This window comes from Aegilops tauschii, chromosome 3 (genome assembly GCF_002575655.3).
Source record: "Aegilops tauschii subsp. strangulata cultivar AL8/78 chromosome 3, Aet v6.0, whole genome shotgun sequence".
Lineage (NCBI taxonomy): Eukaryota > Viridiplantae > Streptophyta > Magnoliopsida > Poales > Poaceae > Aegilops > Aegilops tauschii.
In genome coordinates, this window is record NC_053037.3 from 16,415,386 (window position 1) to 16,435,142 (window position 19,757).

General features: G+C 45.8%; 1 protein-coding gene across 1 annotated transcript; it reads right to left on the reverse strand.

The window, feature by feature from the left end:
* Positions 1-7,250: 7,250 nt before the first annotated feature.
* On the reverse strand, positions 7,251-10,223 carry LOC109768139 (endo-1,4-beta-xylanase 1-like). Its single transcript, XM_020326874.3, has 3 exons — positions 10,091-10,223; positions 8,876-9,559; positions 7,251-8,648 (listed from the first exon to the last, which is right to left on the reverse strand). Exons 1-3 carry the CDS (start codon positions 10,103-10,105, stop codon positions 7,509-7,511), a joined length of 1,839 nt encoding a protein of 612 aa, XP_020182463.1. The 5' UTR covers positions 10,106-10,223; the 3' UTR covers positions 7,251-7,508.
* Positions 10,224-19,757: the final 9,534 nt, after the last annotated feature.

The window sequence follows — 19,757 nt, forward strand, 5'->3', positions numbered from 1 at the left end:
GTTGGAGAATTTAAAAAAAGCTTGGTGATTGGCTTTTCTTCGTGAATCTAAAAATATTCGAAATTAAAATAATCATGAATTCGAAAAATGATCATAATTATTTTAAATTGTTCATGTATTCAAATATAAGAAAAAAACCTGAAATATGAAAAAAAAACTTTTGGAACCTTCCCAATACCGGATGGAAGGTTGTACATATTTCCAAAAATCATGGTGAACTAAACGCTGATATTTAGGCAAGCAGAAAAAATAGCCGGTTGTTGTGTTTACTAGGCCTTAGCCCGCGTCGGATCGTCTGTGGGCGATTTCCGAAAACAATGGTGAACAGTAGCTGGAAGTTACGTAAATAGAAGAAGAAAACAACCTTGTGTTTACTAGGCCATGGCCCGCTTCGTGTCGCGTGTAGGCGATCGATGGACAAAGCTGGTAGCGGGCGATCTGTAGCATTTGCAATCTCATGAGGTCAGGAGCAGGAGCTTGAGAAAGGGAGCTCTAGTTCGGCACTCTAAGCGCCGTTTAACGCTGCTGGTGCTCGCACGGGACGCAGCGGGCCGGCCCAATAACATGCTGAAAAGAAAACAAAGAACAAAGTAGACAGTAATATTGTGACAAGGAGCAATCGAACTCAACATACCGTGTAAACCACTAGACCGAGCTCGCCATGTTGTTTACTACCAGGAAACAATATTGTTTGATCTTTTGATACTAAATATAACATATATTATATAGCCAGTTTAAATTATTTGAAAAAAGAAAACGTAAACTTGGAAACGAATACACAAACATATAGAAAAGACCTGTGAAATTGAAAAAAGATCAAAATTTTAAAAGTTCATCAATTTTATCAACTTTGAAAAAAAGATCATAAATTTGAGGAAAGTTCATTGATTTTGAAATAAAGTTCATCAATTTTGAAACAATGATTATGAGTTTGAGAAAAGTTCATCACGTTTGATCAAAAGATTTATTTCTTGTAAAGATCATTGATTTTGGAAAAAGGTTCATCAATGTTCAAAAAGATTCATCGATTTTTGAAAAAACTGCTCATCCATGTTGAAAAAAAGTTCACAGATGGGAAAAAATAGTTCATCGGTGTAATATGCCGGCCCAAGTCGGGTAGCTCTAGAGCAGTTTTGTTAGCTGGTACCATCAGATTTGTTGTGGTTTCTTTTTCTATTTTTTTCTTTGTTGGTTCCCTTTCGGCTTTTGTTCCTAATTTTTTGTTTTTCTCTGATTTTATGTTTATTACTGTTTCAAATACTTAAATATTTTTTAAATATAAATGTATTTGTGTACACATGTTAAACATATGAATTCTCTAAAATATGTAATCATTTTTTGAAACATGAACCTTTGACCATTACAACAATATTTTTAAATATTGAAACTACTTTTGGGAATTGTTTTTAAAAATACGCGAACATTTTTTCATGAACATTTTTTTGCTTGCACTTCTTAGATTTTCTTTCTTTCCTTTAGGTTTTTCTCTTCTAGTTTTTTCTCTTCTGTTGTTTTCTCCTTTTCCTCATTCATTTTGTAAATAATCATTTTCCATAAAGATCAAACTGACACTGCAATAGATAGTTATCTTGGCAAGGGGCGATGGTGGAGTGGCAAGGTCTCCATCAGGATTGAAGGGTGCACGGTGCAAGCCTCATGGTGAAGGAACCGATCCCTTGATAGTTGAAGCTCTATCCTTACGAGATGGTGTCGTTTTATTTCCATACTAAGAGGCTTTAGGACGTCGTGATGGAAGTGGATTGCCTTGAGGTCATGAACCTCTCGAACTTTCACCATAATTCATGCTCGGTTGTGGTACCACTACTCCTGGAAATCAGGGAATTATCTTCATGTTCTAGCTCTTTTGTTATTCAGCATGCACCTAGATTATCCAACCTCCCGGGTCACCTCAGCGCCAAGCGAAGCCGTACATTATTAGTAACTGAGAGTCGGATGGATAATGAACCTTCTTTTCTGGTCAGCAACCTCATGGCAGACTATACTAGTTGTGCTTTCGTAGAGTAAAGATCGCCATATTCCATGCAAAAAAAGTTTTTTGATTGTTCAAAAATAGTTAAAAAAAATTGCATTGCCTGCAATTGGTCTTTTTTTCCTCTGCTCATAATGATGGCTGGAACCTTTTTTTTGTCGGCAGTACTATATGGGAATGTTTTTTGCGTTCCCTAGAGAACTACCTTTTGAATGTTTGATGAAAAGCACGGACCATAAAGAAGACCTAGTGGCCCCATTAGATAAAAAAAACGTTCGCTGGGAACTTGCCTGTGGTGAACGCGTGCGTGTCTACACCTAGACCACCGACAGATGCCCCCCTGGGCCCTCGCTATCCCCCATTTTCTGCTCGCGGCGCAAAGAGTGTGTGTGTGAGAGAAAGAGTAGAGCAGAGCTGTGTGTGTGTGTGTGTGTGTGTGTGTGTGTGTGTGTGTGTGTGTGTGCCCTATTGAGGCAAGGACGGCCAGGCGTGGTCATCGTTTATGTAAGCAGAAAAAATAATAAGATCTCATCTAAGCCCTCTCTCAGATTTCTTTTCTTCACAGTTTGGTACAAGGCTTGGAGCATATTAGTTGAAGTGTGAAATGTACTGATATTATATTCAACATTAAATTTAGAGGTAATAACATCAGAGGTGCTTAAACTTGCCACTGGTGCTCATTTTGGTGCCTCAACTTGAAAAATACGCCGAACTGGTTCTCTTGGCAATATGGTTCAAATCACATCTTGATATGTATGTATTGCTTAATAGACAGGCCAACGTGCCATGGGTCCGACTTACAGTGTCAGGACAAACTGACCTGCAGAGCGTATGTCTCAATGATCATCGGGTCCTACCAGTCAGTGCAGAAAATAAACCCAAAAAGTTTGCACCACCTGCGATATCCACTTCGACAAAGAAAGGTTGTTGTCTTATAAGCATTGCTGCGTTCTACCAATACTTAACGCACTCGCGGAGTTAAATGGGCTCCAGTCAGTGCAACCCATTTTCCCACATGTTAATTATTTTCTATTATAGAAATTACAAAAAAAATCTGGTAGTACATAAATTGTTCAGATTTTAGGAAATTTATTTCTAGTTTTCAAAAGTGTTCATGTGTTTTAATGAATTTTAGAAGTTCTAAAAACGAAAAAAAAACTCATATGTGGAAGGTCCAAGTAAAAAAGTAAACAAGAAGCTAATATTCTAAAAAACGACCACATGAATATTATTTAAAAACATGAAGATTTTGAAAATTAGATTAAAATTTCGAAAATACATAACTTTTCAATATTTCAAAATTATTCGATTAAATATGAAAATACTTTTAAAAATTATGAAAACATTTAAATATTTGTTAAGTTTTATTTTAATTGCATGAACATTTAGAACTGCATGAATGTTTATTTAGTATTTTGATTATAGTTTGAATACTTCTGTAATTTCCAAAAAGGAAAAAACAACTAACATTGGCAAAATGGGCCGCACTGACTGCGGCCCATTTAATTGCACGGGCACATTTGGTTGATAAAGCCTAGTGATGCAAACGGGGCAGCTAGCTTATCTACGCAAGGTGGTTATCGCAGTTCATTTGTAACGTTAGATAGTTGGTTCGGCGGAAAATAGATTCGGCTCCCGGGTGCATTTGCACCCGGGCCCACTTTTGATTTTTTCAAATGTTGAAAAAATTGAGACAAATTTTTTTTGTCATCTTTGTCACATACAAATGCGACCTGCAAATTTTGAGACAAAAATGTCAATCATTTTGGCTTGCGTAAAAAAAAACAAATCAAATACCAAATGTCACCCCAAATTTGTTTTTTTCGCTGACGAAACACCGCTGCTCCGTTCTGCACGAATTTTGTCAAGCATGTTTGCGACACCAACATGATCATCTACAATTTTTTTCAGAATTTTTTGAAAATATTTAATTTGTTTTTTTGGGGTACTGTTCATTCGGGTGTAAATGCACCCGGGAGCAAAAACGCCTCCCCCGTTGGTTCGGATCCTATTCGCACCCTATTTTGTTTATTTCTGGTGTACACTGACAGGGGAGGGGGGCCAGATGGTCGATGAGACGTACACTTGCAGCACATATGCATGTGATTTGAACCATAGTGCTAAGTTTTAGAACCAGTTCGATGTATTATAAGTTTTAAGCACCACTGATGTTATTATCTCTTATTCGATGACTAAGAGTATTAAAATTTGCATCTTTATAAACCCAAGACGAATTAGTCACCTCGTTCCAAAAATTGTTCGCCACATATTTTTTAAAAGTTTTTTTATTTTTTCTTTATTTTTTCTTATTTTCTAATTTGATTCTTATTTTCATATTTTTAGTTTTTAGTTTTTCTTTTGATTGCGATTTTTCATCGCTTTTACTTAAAAATATTTATAGTATATTTTTTTAGAAATGTTCACTCTGTTTGAAATAAATGTACATCACATATTTTCAACATGTTCACCGTGTTTATAAGATATTCACCTAATTAATAAATGTTTACCATGCTCTACGAAATATTTGTAGTACCGTCTATGATTGACATTTACTTTGAGATGCATCGAATGGTGCCACATCTGTCACAAAACAAATCAAGGCGGGTTAAAAATGTGTGACGCACAAAATTATTCAACACTGAGTTGCTCTAGAATTACTAACTTCAATTTGTCACAACACATTTTTCCTTCAATGCTAACGTATTCATATGAGTAATGGTCACACGGCACATGCAGAGAACATCATCTACTATTTACGAGCAGGCGATAGTACCTTTGGTTGAAGTTTCTCCGTGGGTGACGCATTCGACGGATCTTGCTCAAGAAACTACCAACGTCATTCTGAATTAAACACTCCCAAGTGTTAATGATCTCAGGTCAACGAGGGTCCTCCCATGGAAACTACCCCAACACATGCGCCTTCATCCAAGCGTTGGATTTGACAAAGCCCAACCCAGGAAATAGAAAAAGCACGGGACAACACAGCGACATCAAAAAAGGACAAATAGCATAGGGAAACGCAAGGACCGGGATCGGGATAACAACAAATATGTCATCACTTAGATGTGCATTAACTATTTCTCATTTAGATGAGCCCTAGAGGGACCCTTATTATATATTTTTTTCAACTATCCTATTTTTCATTATTGTGCATCTTTTCCTATCACTATTAGGGAAAAACCTAGTAGTACCGCGGTTAAACAGCTATTAGTAGCACGGGTGCCTGCGCTACTACTACGGCACTACAGCTAACTGGTAGTAGTAGCATGGTGCATCCCGCGCTACTAGTACGTGTATTAGTAGTAGTGCGGGTTTCACATGCGCTACTACTAACTATCTGTAGTGTGTGTCTGTGACCCGCACTACTACTATTAATTTAAAAAAAAATCTCAATCCCATGTGTGTTGTTAATGGTGTCAATGGTTCGATCCAGCGACGATAGGGGTCGCCGGAGGTGTGGACGGGCAGCGGCAGACCAGGTCCGGCGACGACTGTTGAAGAGGGACTGGATCCAGAGCAGAGCAAGACGACGGTGTGAGGATCCTCTTCCGGGCCAAGGCAGAGAGCTCCTGGTTGGCCATGTCGACGATCTGCGCAGGCATGGGCATGGGAGGTGAGTAAAACCAGAGGGAGAGGGAGAGGGAAAAAGAGAAACAAGGGACAGAGAGGAAGGAGATGGAGGGCGCATCGGGCTGGTCGCCAGTGGTGAGGTGCTCCGTCGAGGTGGCATGGAGGCTAGGGGAAGACGAGTGAGCTGGACGCCGGCGACGCGAGGAGGCAGCCTCGTTGGGTGTCATGGAGGAGGAGGTGTGCTTGGGCAGGAGCACCATGGGAGAGCTAGAGGGGGAAGAGTGAGGGAGAGAGGAGGGATTCGGCCGAGGATATGGGGACTTCACCTACCTTGTACTTAGTAGTAGCGATGGGTATAAACCCGCGCTACTACTATCAACTTAGCAGCAGCGCGGGTTTATACCCCTCGCTCGTACTATGGCATGTCCACCGGGGTCACGGTAGAGACCACTTAGTAATAGCGAGGGGTATAAATCTACGCTACTAGTAAGCGTCTACCTATAAGCTTTTCCTTAGTAGTGTATATATGTCGTCGAGAAGATATATAGTGTCCATAGATGATATCATATGTATTTATTAGTGGGGCTCAATCATAAGAGCTTCAATTATAAGTACACTAGTGTTAATACCAGATATAATATATGATAAGGAGAAATTGTTGGCGATGCCATTCAATCAATGCTATACATGAAAATGTGCATATAAGTTCAAGTATGCGATGTGCCAAGATTATAATAAGATAATAAACATTAGACTCGAAGACGGTGACCAAGATTATCCTATTTATTGTTTACTTTGTATTTTCTCTTTCGCAAGATCCGTTTCTAATTTAAATATATTTATTTCAATCAATTATGTCAATCAAAGATGAGATGGTGATAATTTTGGGAGTTGCCCCTTTGATGATGAAAGATAAGATTTCAATTATGATCCAACATTTCTCGGCACACAACAACCCGTCTATACCAAACACATCAAGTGGCAGGTATACATCCCCTCACGTTCCAATGATTTTGACTGAAAAAAATCAGTAGAGTATCTGTCGGGCGACAATCAAACTTTGGGTTCTCGGCTCCACCACCTATTCATCGCCAATTGGGGTGATTGATATGACTTTATTTGAATTGCTTGTGCACCAACTCTTTTTGAAAGGCGCCCATGCGCCAACTTAATTCCTATTATTTCTCTTGCAGTTTATAAGGAATAATTTTTTGTGATATACAACATGAGTTTTGTTGGTTAAATTGACGATCTTGAAATATGTGCGGGCCTTTTGTCTATACCACTATATAGTGTCCAAAAAGCTTTCAAAATAGTTGTTGGATGAAATCGCTCCAATGGTTGAGTGGTGGAAAACCCGAGTAGTGTTGACCGTTGGATATTTTATCCAGTACACCGGCTTCTACCACATGTACAATCCCAACGATTCTATACTTGAGCTTAAGTGCAATCATAGCATGCACAAATCTCACAAGAAAGACACTTTAATCTAGACTCTTCTATACCTTGATTCTTACCTTCTCCGTAGAAGGAATTGTCGTTGACTTTTATTTTATCATTTACATTGCACAATATGCTCATGTGCAAAGGAATCTTAAATCTACATCTTATATTTAATGCATATGTGGCTCAAGATTTAAATCTATGCCTATTATAATCTGGTCGCACTTTAGTAGTAGTAGTAACACGGTAAAACGACAAACCCTCATTTATTTACTGCAATCCATATGTAAGACATTATACCACTACAAATTATAATACCTTCCGTGTGACATTGAATCAATCCTGCCTAATGGCAAAATGTAATCTCAGCGGCCCCACTATAGCTACTCACAATCCCAATCCCATAGCCAATATGCTAGAGCACGTACGTACATATGTCCACGTGTATCACCACCGACTCGGTAACGCAAGAGCAAGACGCCGTCGGTGTGGAGTGGGGTCACCATCAGAGGTTCATGTCCACGACGAGCGGCTCGTCCCCCTTGTGCACGTCGAACGCACGCCTGACCTGCTTCCCGCCGGCGCCGGCGGCCAGCTCCACGACGTACTTGCCGTGGAACCCCCTGAACTTGAAGTGGCCGTTGGCGTCCACCTTGCCGCGCGCGTGCGATGTCCACTCCTGCCGGAGCCCCATGAACCTGTTCCCGGCCTGGCTGACCGTGCCGTCGGCGTTGAGGAGTTGCCCATGGGAGCGCCACATGTGGCCCTGCATGAACCCCCACAGCATGATCCCCTCCACGGCCGGGTGCGCGAACGCCTCCCGGAGCACCACCTCCAGGTCGTCGGCGCGCACCGCCTCGTCCGCCGCCGACACGTCCAGCTCCGTGATCCACACGGGGAGCTCCGTCGCCGCCAGCTTGTCCAGCGCGTCGCAGATGACGTCGCCCACCGGGTACGTCACGTGGCCCTGCACCCCGATCCCGCCCACGGCCGCGCCGCGCCTCTGCAGGTCGGTGATCAGCGCCACGTACTTCTCCGGCGTCGCGTTGGGGTCGTTGGCGCTCTCCACGTTGTAGTCGTTAACGAACAGCGCCGGGGCCGGGTCGATGGCCGCCGTCTCCCGGAACATGTGCGCGTCGATGTCGTCGCCGAGGCGCTGCCGGAAGAAGGCGCCATGGAGCATCTCGTTGTTCACCTCGTACTGCGGGAACCGGCCGCTGTAGCGGGAGACGAGGCCCCGGATACGGGACTCCACGGCGGCCCTGAGCTGCTCGGTGTTGAGGGCGCGGACCCACGGCTGCACCGAGTTCTCCACGGCCCAGAAGATGCAGTGCCCGCGCACCGGCTTCTTGAGCCGGTCGCAGAAGGCGATGAGCTCGTCGGCGTCGGCGTAGCTCACCTGACCCTGCACAGGCTCCGTGTAGTACCACTTGAGCTCGTTCTCCAGCACCGCCCAGTCGAAGTGCTTGGTGAAGAAGTCCACGAACGCCGGGTTCTGGATGGACGACTTGCTGATGCACGCGCCGATCGGGAAGCTGTTCTCCACCTGCACCACGCGGATGGACGCGCCGTTCACCGCCTCCGCCGCATCGGCCCCGTCCTCCGACGGCCGGCTGAACTTAAGCACCACATCACGCTTGCGCACCTGCAGGCAGCCACCACGTAGAAAATGACCATCTAAATCGTGCCGTGTGCGACCTTTGTTAGTTTTTTTCTGCATGCGCTTGAGTAGAATGCAATGCAATTCTGTTTTGCATAGCGCGCGTCATGTTGCTTATGTCATTCATAAAAAATTTCAAGTCGGAAGTTTTTAAATCCAAAAGATAAAAGTTTCTAGTATGACTAGTAATTAAACTTGTTCGTTGCATGTACCTTGTCCGTCTTCTTCCTGAGGTGCCTGAGCCGTGCGATCTTGTCCACGGCGCACACGCGCATGTCCATGACCTTGATGTCCACCCCGGCCGGCGGGCCATGGACGTAAACCTCGGCGTGGCGCGGGTGCTCGTCGACCCTGAACGCGCCCTTGATCTCGGCCCACCTCCCAGGCTCAGCCACCAGCACACCGCCGCCGACCCGGGCGCCGTCCTGCGTGCGGACCTCCACGTGCACAGGGTGGCCGCCGTCCGCGCCGGGGCAGCCCTCCAGGCGAACCCAGCCGGCCACCCGGTACGTGACCTTGGGCTGGGGCGCGCGGGAGATCTCCCGGCATAGGCCGTCCTTGTCGTCCGCCCGGTGCGCGGCGAGGACGTACCGGCCGCTCGGCTTCCGCTTGTGCGCGCACGGCACGTCCTCCGCCGTGGCCGAGAGCGGAGGCGGCGCGTGGTCGTGGTGCACCGAGAGCGTGCTCGAGCCAGCCGATGCCCAGCCGCCCAGACCGCCGTTCGCCTCCTCCGAGCAGGAGCCGCCATGGTGCTCGAGCAGGTTCACGGCGAGGGCAGGCTCCTCCTCCTCCTCCTCGCTGCCCCCCTCCTCCGTCAGCTTCATGGAGATGCCCGCCTCTTTCTCCATGCTGCTGCCGCCGTCCGCCATGAGCTTCATTGCAAGTGGCACCTCGTCCTGCACGCGCACGCGCGCACATTAATCCATTGCAACGGAACACAAGAGCAGAGTTCTTGCGAACAATGTCGATCGATGTTTGATGCCCCGTTCTTGTCGGGATCAGACAGCCATGCAATGCACGGACGACATGTGTAACGATTCTTGTTGGGGATAATATCATATCGATCGCTAACTTGCTCGATCAGTTGCTTTGCTTTAAAGAAGGAACTGATTGATTGGAAAACAACCGGCGGAAGAAGATGCATGAATAGCTTGGAACCCACATCTTGTCCAGCAAATTCACGCAAAACTGTTGAAGTTTGCGACAAAATCCAGTAAAATTTACAGGGTTACTAGTAGACGATACCAACATGCAACATCACACATAAAGCCCATGCCATTTTCTGTCCAAGCTTCCATTATGTGCGTGAACATCGGTATTGCAATCATACAAACGAGACTCCCGGCTAGCCCTTGGCGGTATTTTTAAGTATTGCAATCATGCATGAGAGAGAAGCAGATAGACATGACAACATGTCATATATATACCTTAGCGAATGCCATGTCGATGAACCGAAGGGACGACGTCGCTCAACCACACGATCGATGTGTGCGTAGTGCGAAACGTGTGCGTTGTTGTTGTTGTTGCTGCTGCTACTGCTATGATGATGTTTGGGTGGTAAGTGAGGAGGGATGAGAGGCACGCAGGGTGGCAATTTATAGGGAGAGCCAGCTCTAGATCTATGTTATGTTGGTCTGTCAGTTTGGCCGGCGATCCACATCCATGGGACAGAGCAGAAAGGTGGCCGAAGCCCGTTGCTAGCTGTAGGGAATGAAAGCTCCCCATGCCATGGCCAATCTCGGCTACCTAACTCGTATCTTTCCTCCTATCTTTTGTACAACACTCAAGTTTGGGCAATGCAAGATTAGTCAATCAGGCCGGTTTGCCGGGTCGTGCCGCTGACATGCGGGCCCCATTTTCATGACCGTGTCTCGGGGCAGTAGGTTGATCTATGGTCAGCTAGCTGATTATTAGCTTCATAAGTATTACTTTTTGTTAGGGTTATGATCATTAGCAAAATCCAAGCATCTCCCAACTCCGATCCTTTTCTTGGTTTTCGGAGGAGTAGAAGTTGATCAATCCTTCCTTTCCTTCGGTCGTTGGCAGGCACACGCACACGCAAATGCATAGCAATAGTCGTATTATATGTGCACAACTTAGTAGCAAGCAGCCCGTACACATGTACTTTTGTGGGAGTTCTTTTGAAGTACACATGTGCTTTTGACACATGATAATTGTACATCTAGTTGCACTAGCCACTCTAGAAGATACTTCCTCCGTCCCACAATATAAGACGTTTTTGTAAGCTATGTTAGCTTGCAAACATCATATATTATGGGACGGAGGGACAGGCAACTGAAAAAAAGGTTTTGCATTAGTCGCTTTCATCCAGTACCGCTAGATCTTCATCCAATGGCTGGAAATAAATCACGCAATGTTCATCTACCCCTCGTCCTCATCCTCACGCAGCCACCAGCCTACTCCTTCGCCCTCCCCCCATCGTCATGCTGGTCGTCGCCCCCGCCATCCCTTTAACCCCCCCTCCCCCCAACACACACACATGAACAACTCTCCTCCCTCCCTCCCCCCCCCCCCCCCCCCCCCCCCCCCCCTCTCGGCCTGCCGTCAAGTTTTGGTCCCGCCGGCTATCGGCGGTTCCTATTTGTGCACAGCTCGGCCTTGCCATGGCTGTTGCTCCTCACGGGGTCTCCGGCTTCGGTCTCACGTGAAGCGGAAGTGATTGACATTTAGCAGACACGTCTAATATAGGTCGTAGATCTAGCAAGAGGACTCCTGTTACTTCAAGAAATGTGAACAGGGCGTTTCACCATTTGGAGTAAAAGTTGATCAATCCTTCCTTCGGTCGTTGGTAGGCACACGCAAATGCATAGCAGCACGATTGCACGAGTAGTATATTTGCATATACGTGACTGTCTACGAGCTAATGAAGAACGTACGTACACATGTAATTTGTGAAAGTTCTTTCTACATACACATGCGATTTTAACACATGATGATGATGGTACATCCACCGGTACTCTATAAACAAATACTCCCTCTATTTCAAAATAGATGACCCAACTTTGTACTAACTTTGGACTAAAGTTAGTACAAAGTTGGGTCATCTATTTTGGAACAGAGTGAGTATAAATTATGATTTAAAACATCTTTACGGAGGAATAGAGAAGATATCTTCGTTCCGGATTACTTGTCGACAAATCCAAGACAAGTAATTTTGGACGGGGGGGAGTAATATATAACGCGTGCCCTAAATCTAGCAAGAGAACCTTCTGCCTTGTGAAATATGAACAGAGTGTTTCAACATTGTAGGACTACTACTCGCAGCCGCCCCATTATTACATGCATGCATACGTGATGGGCGTCTCCACTTTGATTTGCCGCCCCACATGCATAATTAAGAACCTAACTAAGCTAGCAGCCCGTACGCATGTACCTTTTGGAAGTTTTTCTAAGTACAGATATCCTTTTAGCACATGATGTTCTTTTTTTTTTGAACACTTCAACACATGATGATGATGGTACTAGCTACTCTGCTCTAGAAGATATAATATACGTACTACGTCTTAGATCTAGCAAGAGAGCCTTTTACTTTTGTGGAATGTGAACGGAGTGTTTCACCATCGGAGGAGCGCTTACTTCGCAGCCGACCCATGACATAATACGTGATGGGCGTTTGCCGTTTGGACTTTGGACGAAAAGTATATCTAATCAAGTCGCAAACCATAGCGTGAAGCTGCGAACATCGGCCGAGGCATGCATGGCCATGGACTCTTGGGTGATCTGTGACGTCCGTTCTCGAATCTTGACGGCATGCATGCCGACGAGCACCGCCCGTAATGCGTGCATGGATATCCTGGATTGCTTCAAAAGCATGGGAACACGTCCACGAGGAATTAATATGCGCCAAACCATGGCTCGATCGCGCGTGCATCCGCCAAAATCGCAATAACTTCATATCTTGCTCGATAAATCTTCTCCTTGCGACGTCGAACATGCATCTCCGTGTCTCAAAAGACATTTGAACATATGCTAGCTAAGCTATTCTATTCGTGATTCTCCATCCGGCCTTTTTTAATCTGCATATAAGTTTTATCAGAAGTCAAAGTATATCTAGTTTGACTGAACTTGTGCCTTTTCCACACACAAAAAATACGTCTAGAAGGGCCTTGCTTAAGCGGGTGCGCACATATATTGCGAGTCTCGATGAGGGCCGGCTACGGGTGGGGCAAATGAGATTATAATTTGGTGCACGGTCAAAATTTACTAAAATTGTTACGGGTATATCATATCTCAGTTCCTAAATTTTTTGTTTTTTTATTCCGAAAAAATTGTAGTTCAAAAATTGCAGTACCGAAATGTATGGATCCAAACTTAAATTTACATTTTACTTTATTTGACCTGTTGGATGGTCTTTAAATTATCCCTATGTTTTTAAGAATGATGATACAACCTTACTGATTAACCAAAGGCAGTACAATAGATCGAAGAAAATGAAACCATGAACAAAAAGGTTATGATAAAACTAAAAGTTACGCCAATGAGCTTTCGAGCATGGATTCTATCAGGATCAAGATGAAACGTGGGTTACAAAGTGTTACGCCCCTGCTCCCTCGTAACCTAGGCGCAGGGCAGCGGCTCCCGATCTATATTTCCCGCCTTCCCCATCAGCAATCCCGTGCCCCCCCTCTTTGTTTGGCAGCAAGAGAGGGAGGGGATCATGTTGCTTCATTCTGGTGCTAGGGTTATGATTAACTCTAAGGTTTGGTCTCCGTTCATGGGTGGCGAAATGATGTCGTCGTCGACATGGAATAAGTCCTCCCCATCTTGTCCTCGATCTAGTGATGCTTCCTGATGTCGTCGGAGGATGTGTAGAAGGTGGTGCTTCCCTGGTCTGTTATGTGGGTCGGTTTTTTGTGTGTGCAGGTCTGTCCCGGTGGTGTTCACAGGGATATCGGAAAACGGGAACGAGAAAAGAGAACAAAACGGCAATGTGGAAACTGGCATAGTGATTCATGGGGATGCCGATATATCCCTTCTTGGTTTTGTAATGTATCGCGAAGCAAAAGGAATATCTCTCCTTGGGGATAAATGATGTGTAGTCATTAAATGCCCAATGATCTTGTCTGAAGTAATTCTTAATAACCGGGAAACCCTTGTGGCCGCCTCGTGGCTCTTCTGACTTGCACTCCAAGTCTTCTGGGTGTCTTCTGGTCCAAGCAAGTTGTGACACCCCAAAAAATTTTATCTGGTTTTTATGAATTTCCTTTTTCATGGGAAGGAGGTTATTTAAATTTTTGTTTTCAAAACCTCTCCCTCTCAAAACCTTTAAGACAAGTATCTTATGTTTCTCTCTCAGCTTTTACTTTGGTCTTGAGGGCTTTTCATTTTTGTGTTGACTCAACACAACTACTTTCTTTGGGAAGATTTTTGAAATCATTTCTTTTAAAATTAATCCTATGACTTATGGAGTAATCCTTCTCCTTTCAAAAATTTGCCCCTTGCCATGACCTAAGTGAAATCTTCCTCCCAAAAGCCATCTTCCCACTTTGTGTCAAGTCAAGCTTCATATCCAGAAAGTTTAACTCCCCCTTGAATTTATTTCTAATTATTTGTAATCAAAAATATTTTATGTCTCTTATTTTGGCCCTTAGTGAATTACAAAGGAACCACTAGAATTCCTTTGAGTTTTGATTCCAAACAAGTTTCTCTGGCTAGTCCTTCAAACCCTCAACCAAGATCCATGAAGATCCACTAGTCCACAGTTCAAAATTTTCAAAAATTTGCTTGCTGCAAGTTTGGACCAGATTTGTCATTTTTGGTGAAATTCATTATTTCTCTTCTCCAAAAATTCTGAGAAAAAACATGAGGCCTCCAGATGCATCAAGAGACCTCTCCACCAAAGATCAGCTCCAGAAAAAATTTCCACATGCTAGAATCATTTCATCGAACAGGTGGCATGCACTGTTTCTGTGCAAATTCAAAAAGTGCAGTGTTCAGTTCAGTCACAAGTGTCGTTTTCTTCAGAAACCGGCGTCCATCTCGCCAGTGCCCGCGCTGGCCTCTTGCTCCCTGCTTCTTCTGCTTGTCCACCGCACCGCACGGTCGCCTGGACGGGCGCGTACGTCGGCGGTGAGCTGGCAGGAGGAACACCGTCCCCGTGAGCGGCGGCAGCAGCACCCGCTGCGGCTGCCAGAGAGGCGCAGCGAGGGACGGCGCCGTCCAGCACCGCCCACACCACCAGGAGACTCCGCGTGGCCATCCTCTCCTCTGGACGCGCTGCAGAACCGTCGCCGTGGCCTGAGTGGCGCAGAGCACGCCCACTGACGCCGACGAGCCCGTGAGGCCGTTCCGTCGAGGGCTGGAGTATCGCCCAAGTCCGACCGTAATTAGCTGAGAAACGGAGTCAGTGAACCAATCCGCTGCTGCCCAGCCCCCTAAACCTATCGTCTGACCTCTACCTCGCCGTAATCCTCACCGGAGAAATCACGCTCACGGCAACCGCCTCGGAGTGGCTATAAAAGGAGACCCCGAGCTCGATCTCGAACACGCACCATCTCTCCACCTCACCAGAACCACGCTCAGCCACTGGGAAGACCTCGGGGAGGTCTTCTTCCCCGACTCCGGCCGCCTCGATCCGCTTCGGGCTCCGGCAAGATTCGCTCAAGTGCGTGCACCCCCGCCTCTCAAACCATGCCAGTAGCATCCTAGTGCATCCACTCTTCTAACCCGCGCCCTAATTTGAAGGTTGCAGCTCCCGTCGGAGAGATTCAGCCTTGCCCGAACCGCCGTCCGCCGGAGTGAAGGCCACCGTCGACGTGGTGCTCGCCGACGGCCAAGTCCACCACCCACCGACGCGGAAGGACACCGTGAACCCGTAGGTACCCTCCGATCCCCCTGCCTCGCCGTGGATCAACGTCGGCGACCACCGCGAGCCTCGGCGCCGGCGAGCTCTGTTTCAGAGTTTAAACCCGACGGGTGGGACCCCCCCGTCAGCCTCTCCTCTTTCTGTTTGAAACGTTTTCTGAAGACGCCTTCGGGCAAAGTGCGTTTTCCTTCGGGGCTGGCGTATTTCTAACTGAAACGTTTTCTGCTTTTTCAAACTGGTCCCTGGTTCTTTTCTGTTTCATCACAGATTAGTCCTTGGACTAAAACCTTTATATCTTTTAAACAAAAGATGCTTTTTAGTTGATTCTTTTTCTGTCAGTTTTATTTTTTTGTCTAGTTTTTTATAGTATTTATTTAAAAAATATTTGGACAACTTTTATGCACACTTGGTATTCACGTTAGTTCGCGTTCTTTTTATAACGTAGATACCGGAGGAGGTGACGGAGCCGCGAACTTCGCCGAGCTAGACTCTGACTACTCCGAACCAGGCAAGCATGTTTGAACCTTTGATATGATGAGTGTTTTGCATGTTTGCTTGAGTAGTTAGTTCATGGCATGTTTATGTGAGCATCAGTGCATGTTATATTGCATGCAAGGCAACTACCGATATGCTTCGAAACTTGAGGTGATCTTTTGATGAGAGGTAACATAATCATGTGGTAACATGAAAGGTGGTAAGATGGTATTGTTGAAGCATACCAGTCTTATGTTGACCGTTAAACTCCAGTGTAAACGTGTATCAAACCACGTTACCGTCCATTTCCTTTTTGTGCTACCACATGTTTTCTGCAAAGAATACGGTTTAGTAAGTTGCAAACCTCTTTCCTCGTACACACCAAAGAAAGGGGCCGGGATGAGGGTACCATGGCCCTGGATTAAAGCCTATCATCCGGTCAGGGGGCATGGGTGTTTCCGGTTGGGACCGAGAGGGGGGCACCCCTTAGAGCGCGCGGTATAAATTTGATCCCATGCTACGCGAGGTTGTAGCCTCCCCGCCTTAAGGTTTTTCTTGAATGTTGCCTAGGGTGATTCCTGGCAGCGGAATGTGGAATGGGTGTGTACTGGTTAGATGTGTTTCTCCTAAAATACCGTAAACGGAACTAGTCCTTCGTGACTACTGAAATCCGTTGGCTGTGGTTAAATAGTACAAACTCTGCAGAGTCAAAAACCCATCCGAGTAACTGTGTCCATGGTCAAGGATCTTGGTCAGCTTGTCCATGTCAGTATCATTGTCAATCTCAACGTTCGTCCTAGCGTCAGTCTCTGTGTCAGTCTCAGTGGAAATCCCCGGTAAACAAACATGAGTGGTAAACCTGGTTGAATGTTATTCCTGTGGATTGACTAACCAGTTTATTATTACGTACATGAGTATTTCTTTGAGATGATTTAATTGCCTGAGCTACTTGATCTCGAACAATGAAATATAAGCCCTTTATGTGATGTCGCTCAGACGTCCGACTGTGGCACTCTTATTATTTACTATTGATATAAGCCCTTTATGTGATGTCGCTCAGACGTCCGACTGTGGCACTCTTGCTATTTATTTTTTTATATAAGCCCTTTATGTGATGTCGCTCAGACGTCCGACTGTGGCACCCTTGCTATTTACTTTTGATATAAGCCCTTTATTTGATGTCGCTCAGACGTCCGACTGTGGCACGCACTGCCGTTTATATTTCAATATAAGCCCTTTATGTGGTGTCGCCCTGACGCCCGACTGCGGCATTGTTAATTTACTTTTACCTTTCGAGGCGTCGCTTCAGACACCCGATCGGTCTTCAGTTATTTTAATGGGATTTCGGGAGGACTACCGCCTGACTTCCTTTTTATTTTTCATGCAGTGAAAAATTATATTATCTGAGTGCGCATTACTAATCTGTTCATGTGCATCATGTTTGCATTTGTTATATCTTATGTCCAAACTGTCTTGCGAGTACATTCAATGTACTCACCTGGCTTGTTGATTTGGCCAGATGTTGACGAAGGCGATCTCATGGATGAAGAGTTCGATAGCGAGTCCGACGCCTAGAGGAGTCCCAGTCAATCCCGTACGATCCTGGAATTGGTCACTTGTATTATATACGCTTCCGCTACCCAGAATAAAAGTCCTCGAGCCTCACTCCGACGCTCGATGAGTTGTAAGATTTAGGAGTCATGTCACCCACTTCACTGTGACATATCCACCACCACTTTTATTGCGAGTCAGTAGTTATACCACCATACTCCTTGTGTCATATCCGCCCTTATGTATTATATCGGCGTGCTTGTAATAAATTGTTGAGCAATCTCAGCTCAACCTTGTATAATATTAAGTACTTCTGGATTTCTGGTATCAAGGATTTGTCCACCAGTAAGAAGGATTCTTCTATACTGGTCCAATAAAAGGGTCGGTTTCTCAATAAATGTTTTATTGGAAAACCGGTCCTGACACAAATCATCGCGAAAGTTTTATTCTATTTGGACTCCGTTTGGTATTCCTTTTCTGCGAAACTCAAAAATAAGGAAAAAAAAACAGGAACTGGCACTAGGCTCTAGGTTAATAGGTTAGTCCCAAAAATCATATAAAATAGCATATTAATGCATATAAAACATCCAAAACAGATAATATAATAGCATGGAACAATAAAAAATTATAGATACGCTGGAGACGTATCAGCGAGCGAGATGCGTGTGTGGACGCAAACGGCGTGGGCAGGAGCAGGGCACGCAGCAGAGCAAGCAGGCGCCGCGGGCAAGAACAGCGCTGGGCGCGGCAGCAACGACGAGTTCGGCCGGCGTAATCATAGCGCAGTAACAGCAGCAGCAGGGCGGGTGGCCTGAGCGACAACGGGCGTGTGGCGCGCGCGGGCTGGGGCGCAGTTGCGCGAGACAAAGGGGCCGGAAGCATGCGAGCGCATCTCCGGGCAAGACGTTGTGCGGCGGCCTACGACGTCTAGAAGAAAGTGAGAAGTGGAACGGAGGAGGGGGGCCTCACAGGGGAGCCGTAGGGGATGGCAACGGGCTTGGGGACGACTTGTTGGAGCCGGAGATGACCGGATTGAAGGCGGCAGTGGCGGACGGTGCAGAGGAAGAAGAGGCCGAGGCGACGTTGGGGCTCCAACAGCTCGATCCAAGGGCGAGGTCGACGAGGGTGAGCGTAGAGAGGCCGCCGGACTCCTTGGAACGGCGGGAGGACGACGGTGGCCGCGACAGTGAGGAAGGCGCGGCGACGGTGGTGCTCGGGTGGTGCGGTGATACGTTCATTTTGCATCATGCTTTTATATCGATATTTATTGCATTATGGGTTGTTATTACACGTTATGTCGCAATACTTATGCCTATTCTCTCTTATTTTACAAGGTTTACATGAAGAGGGAGAATGTCGGCAGCTGGAATTCTGGGCTGGAAAAGGAGCAAATATTAGAGACCTATTCTGCACAGCTCCAAAAGTCCTGAAACTTCACGGAGGCAGTTTTTTGAATTAATAAAAAATACTGGTGAAAGAATCAACCAGAGGGGGGCCACCCACCATCCACGAGGGTGGGGGGCGCGCCCTACCCCCCTGGGCGCCCCCTGCCTCGTGGGCCCCTTGGCAGGCCTCCGGTGCCCATCTTTTGCTATATGAAGTCTTTCGCCTTGGAAAAAATCAGAAGGAAGCTTTCGGGACGAAGCGCCGCCGTCTCGTGGCAGAACCTTGGCGGAACCAATCTAGGGCTCCGGCGAGCTGTTTTGCCAGGGAAACATCCCTCCGGGAGGGGGAAATCATCACCATCATCGTCACCATCGATCCTCTCATCGGGAGGGGGTCAATCTCCATCAACATCTTCACCAGCACCATCTCATCTCAAACCCTAGTTCATCTCATGTATCCAATCTTTGTCTCAAAACCTCAGATTGGTACATGTGGGTTGCTAGTAGTGTTGATTACTCCTTGTAGTTAATGCTAGTTGGTTTATTTGGTGGAAGATCATATGTTCAGATCCTTTATGCATATTAATACCCCTCTGATTATGAACATGAATATGATTTATGAGTAGTTACGTTTGTTCCTGAGGACATGGGAGAAGTCTTGTTATAAGTAGTCATGTGAATTTGGTATTCATTCGATATTTTGATGAGATGTATGTTGTCTTTCCTCTAGTGGTGTTATGTGAACGTCGACTACATTACACTTCACCTTTATTTGGGCCTAGGGGAAGGCATTGGGAAGTAATAAGTAGATGATGGCTTGCTAGAGTGACAGAAGCTTAAACCCTAGTTTATGTGTTG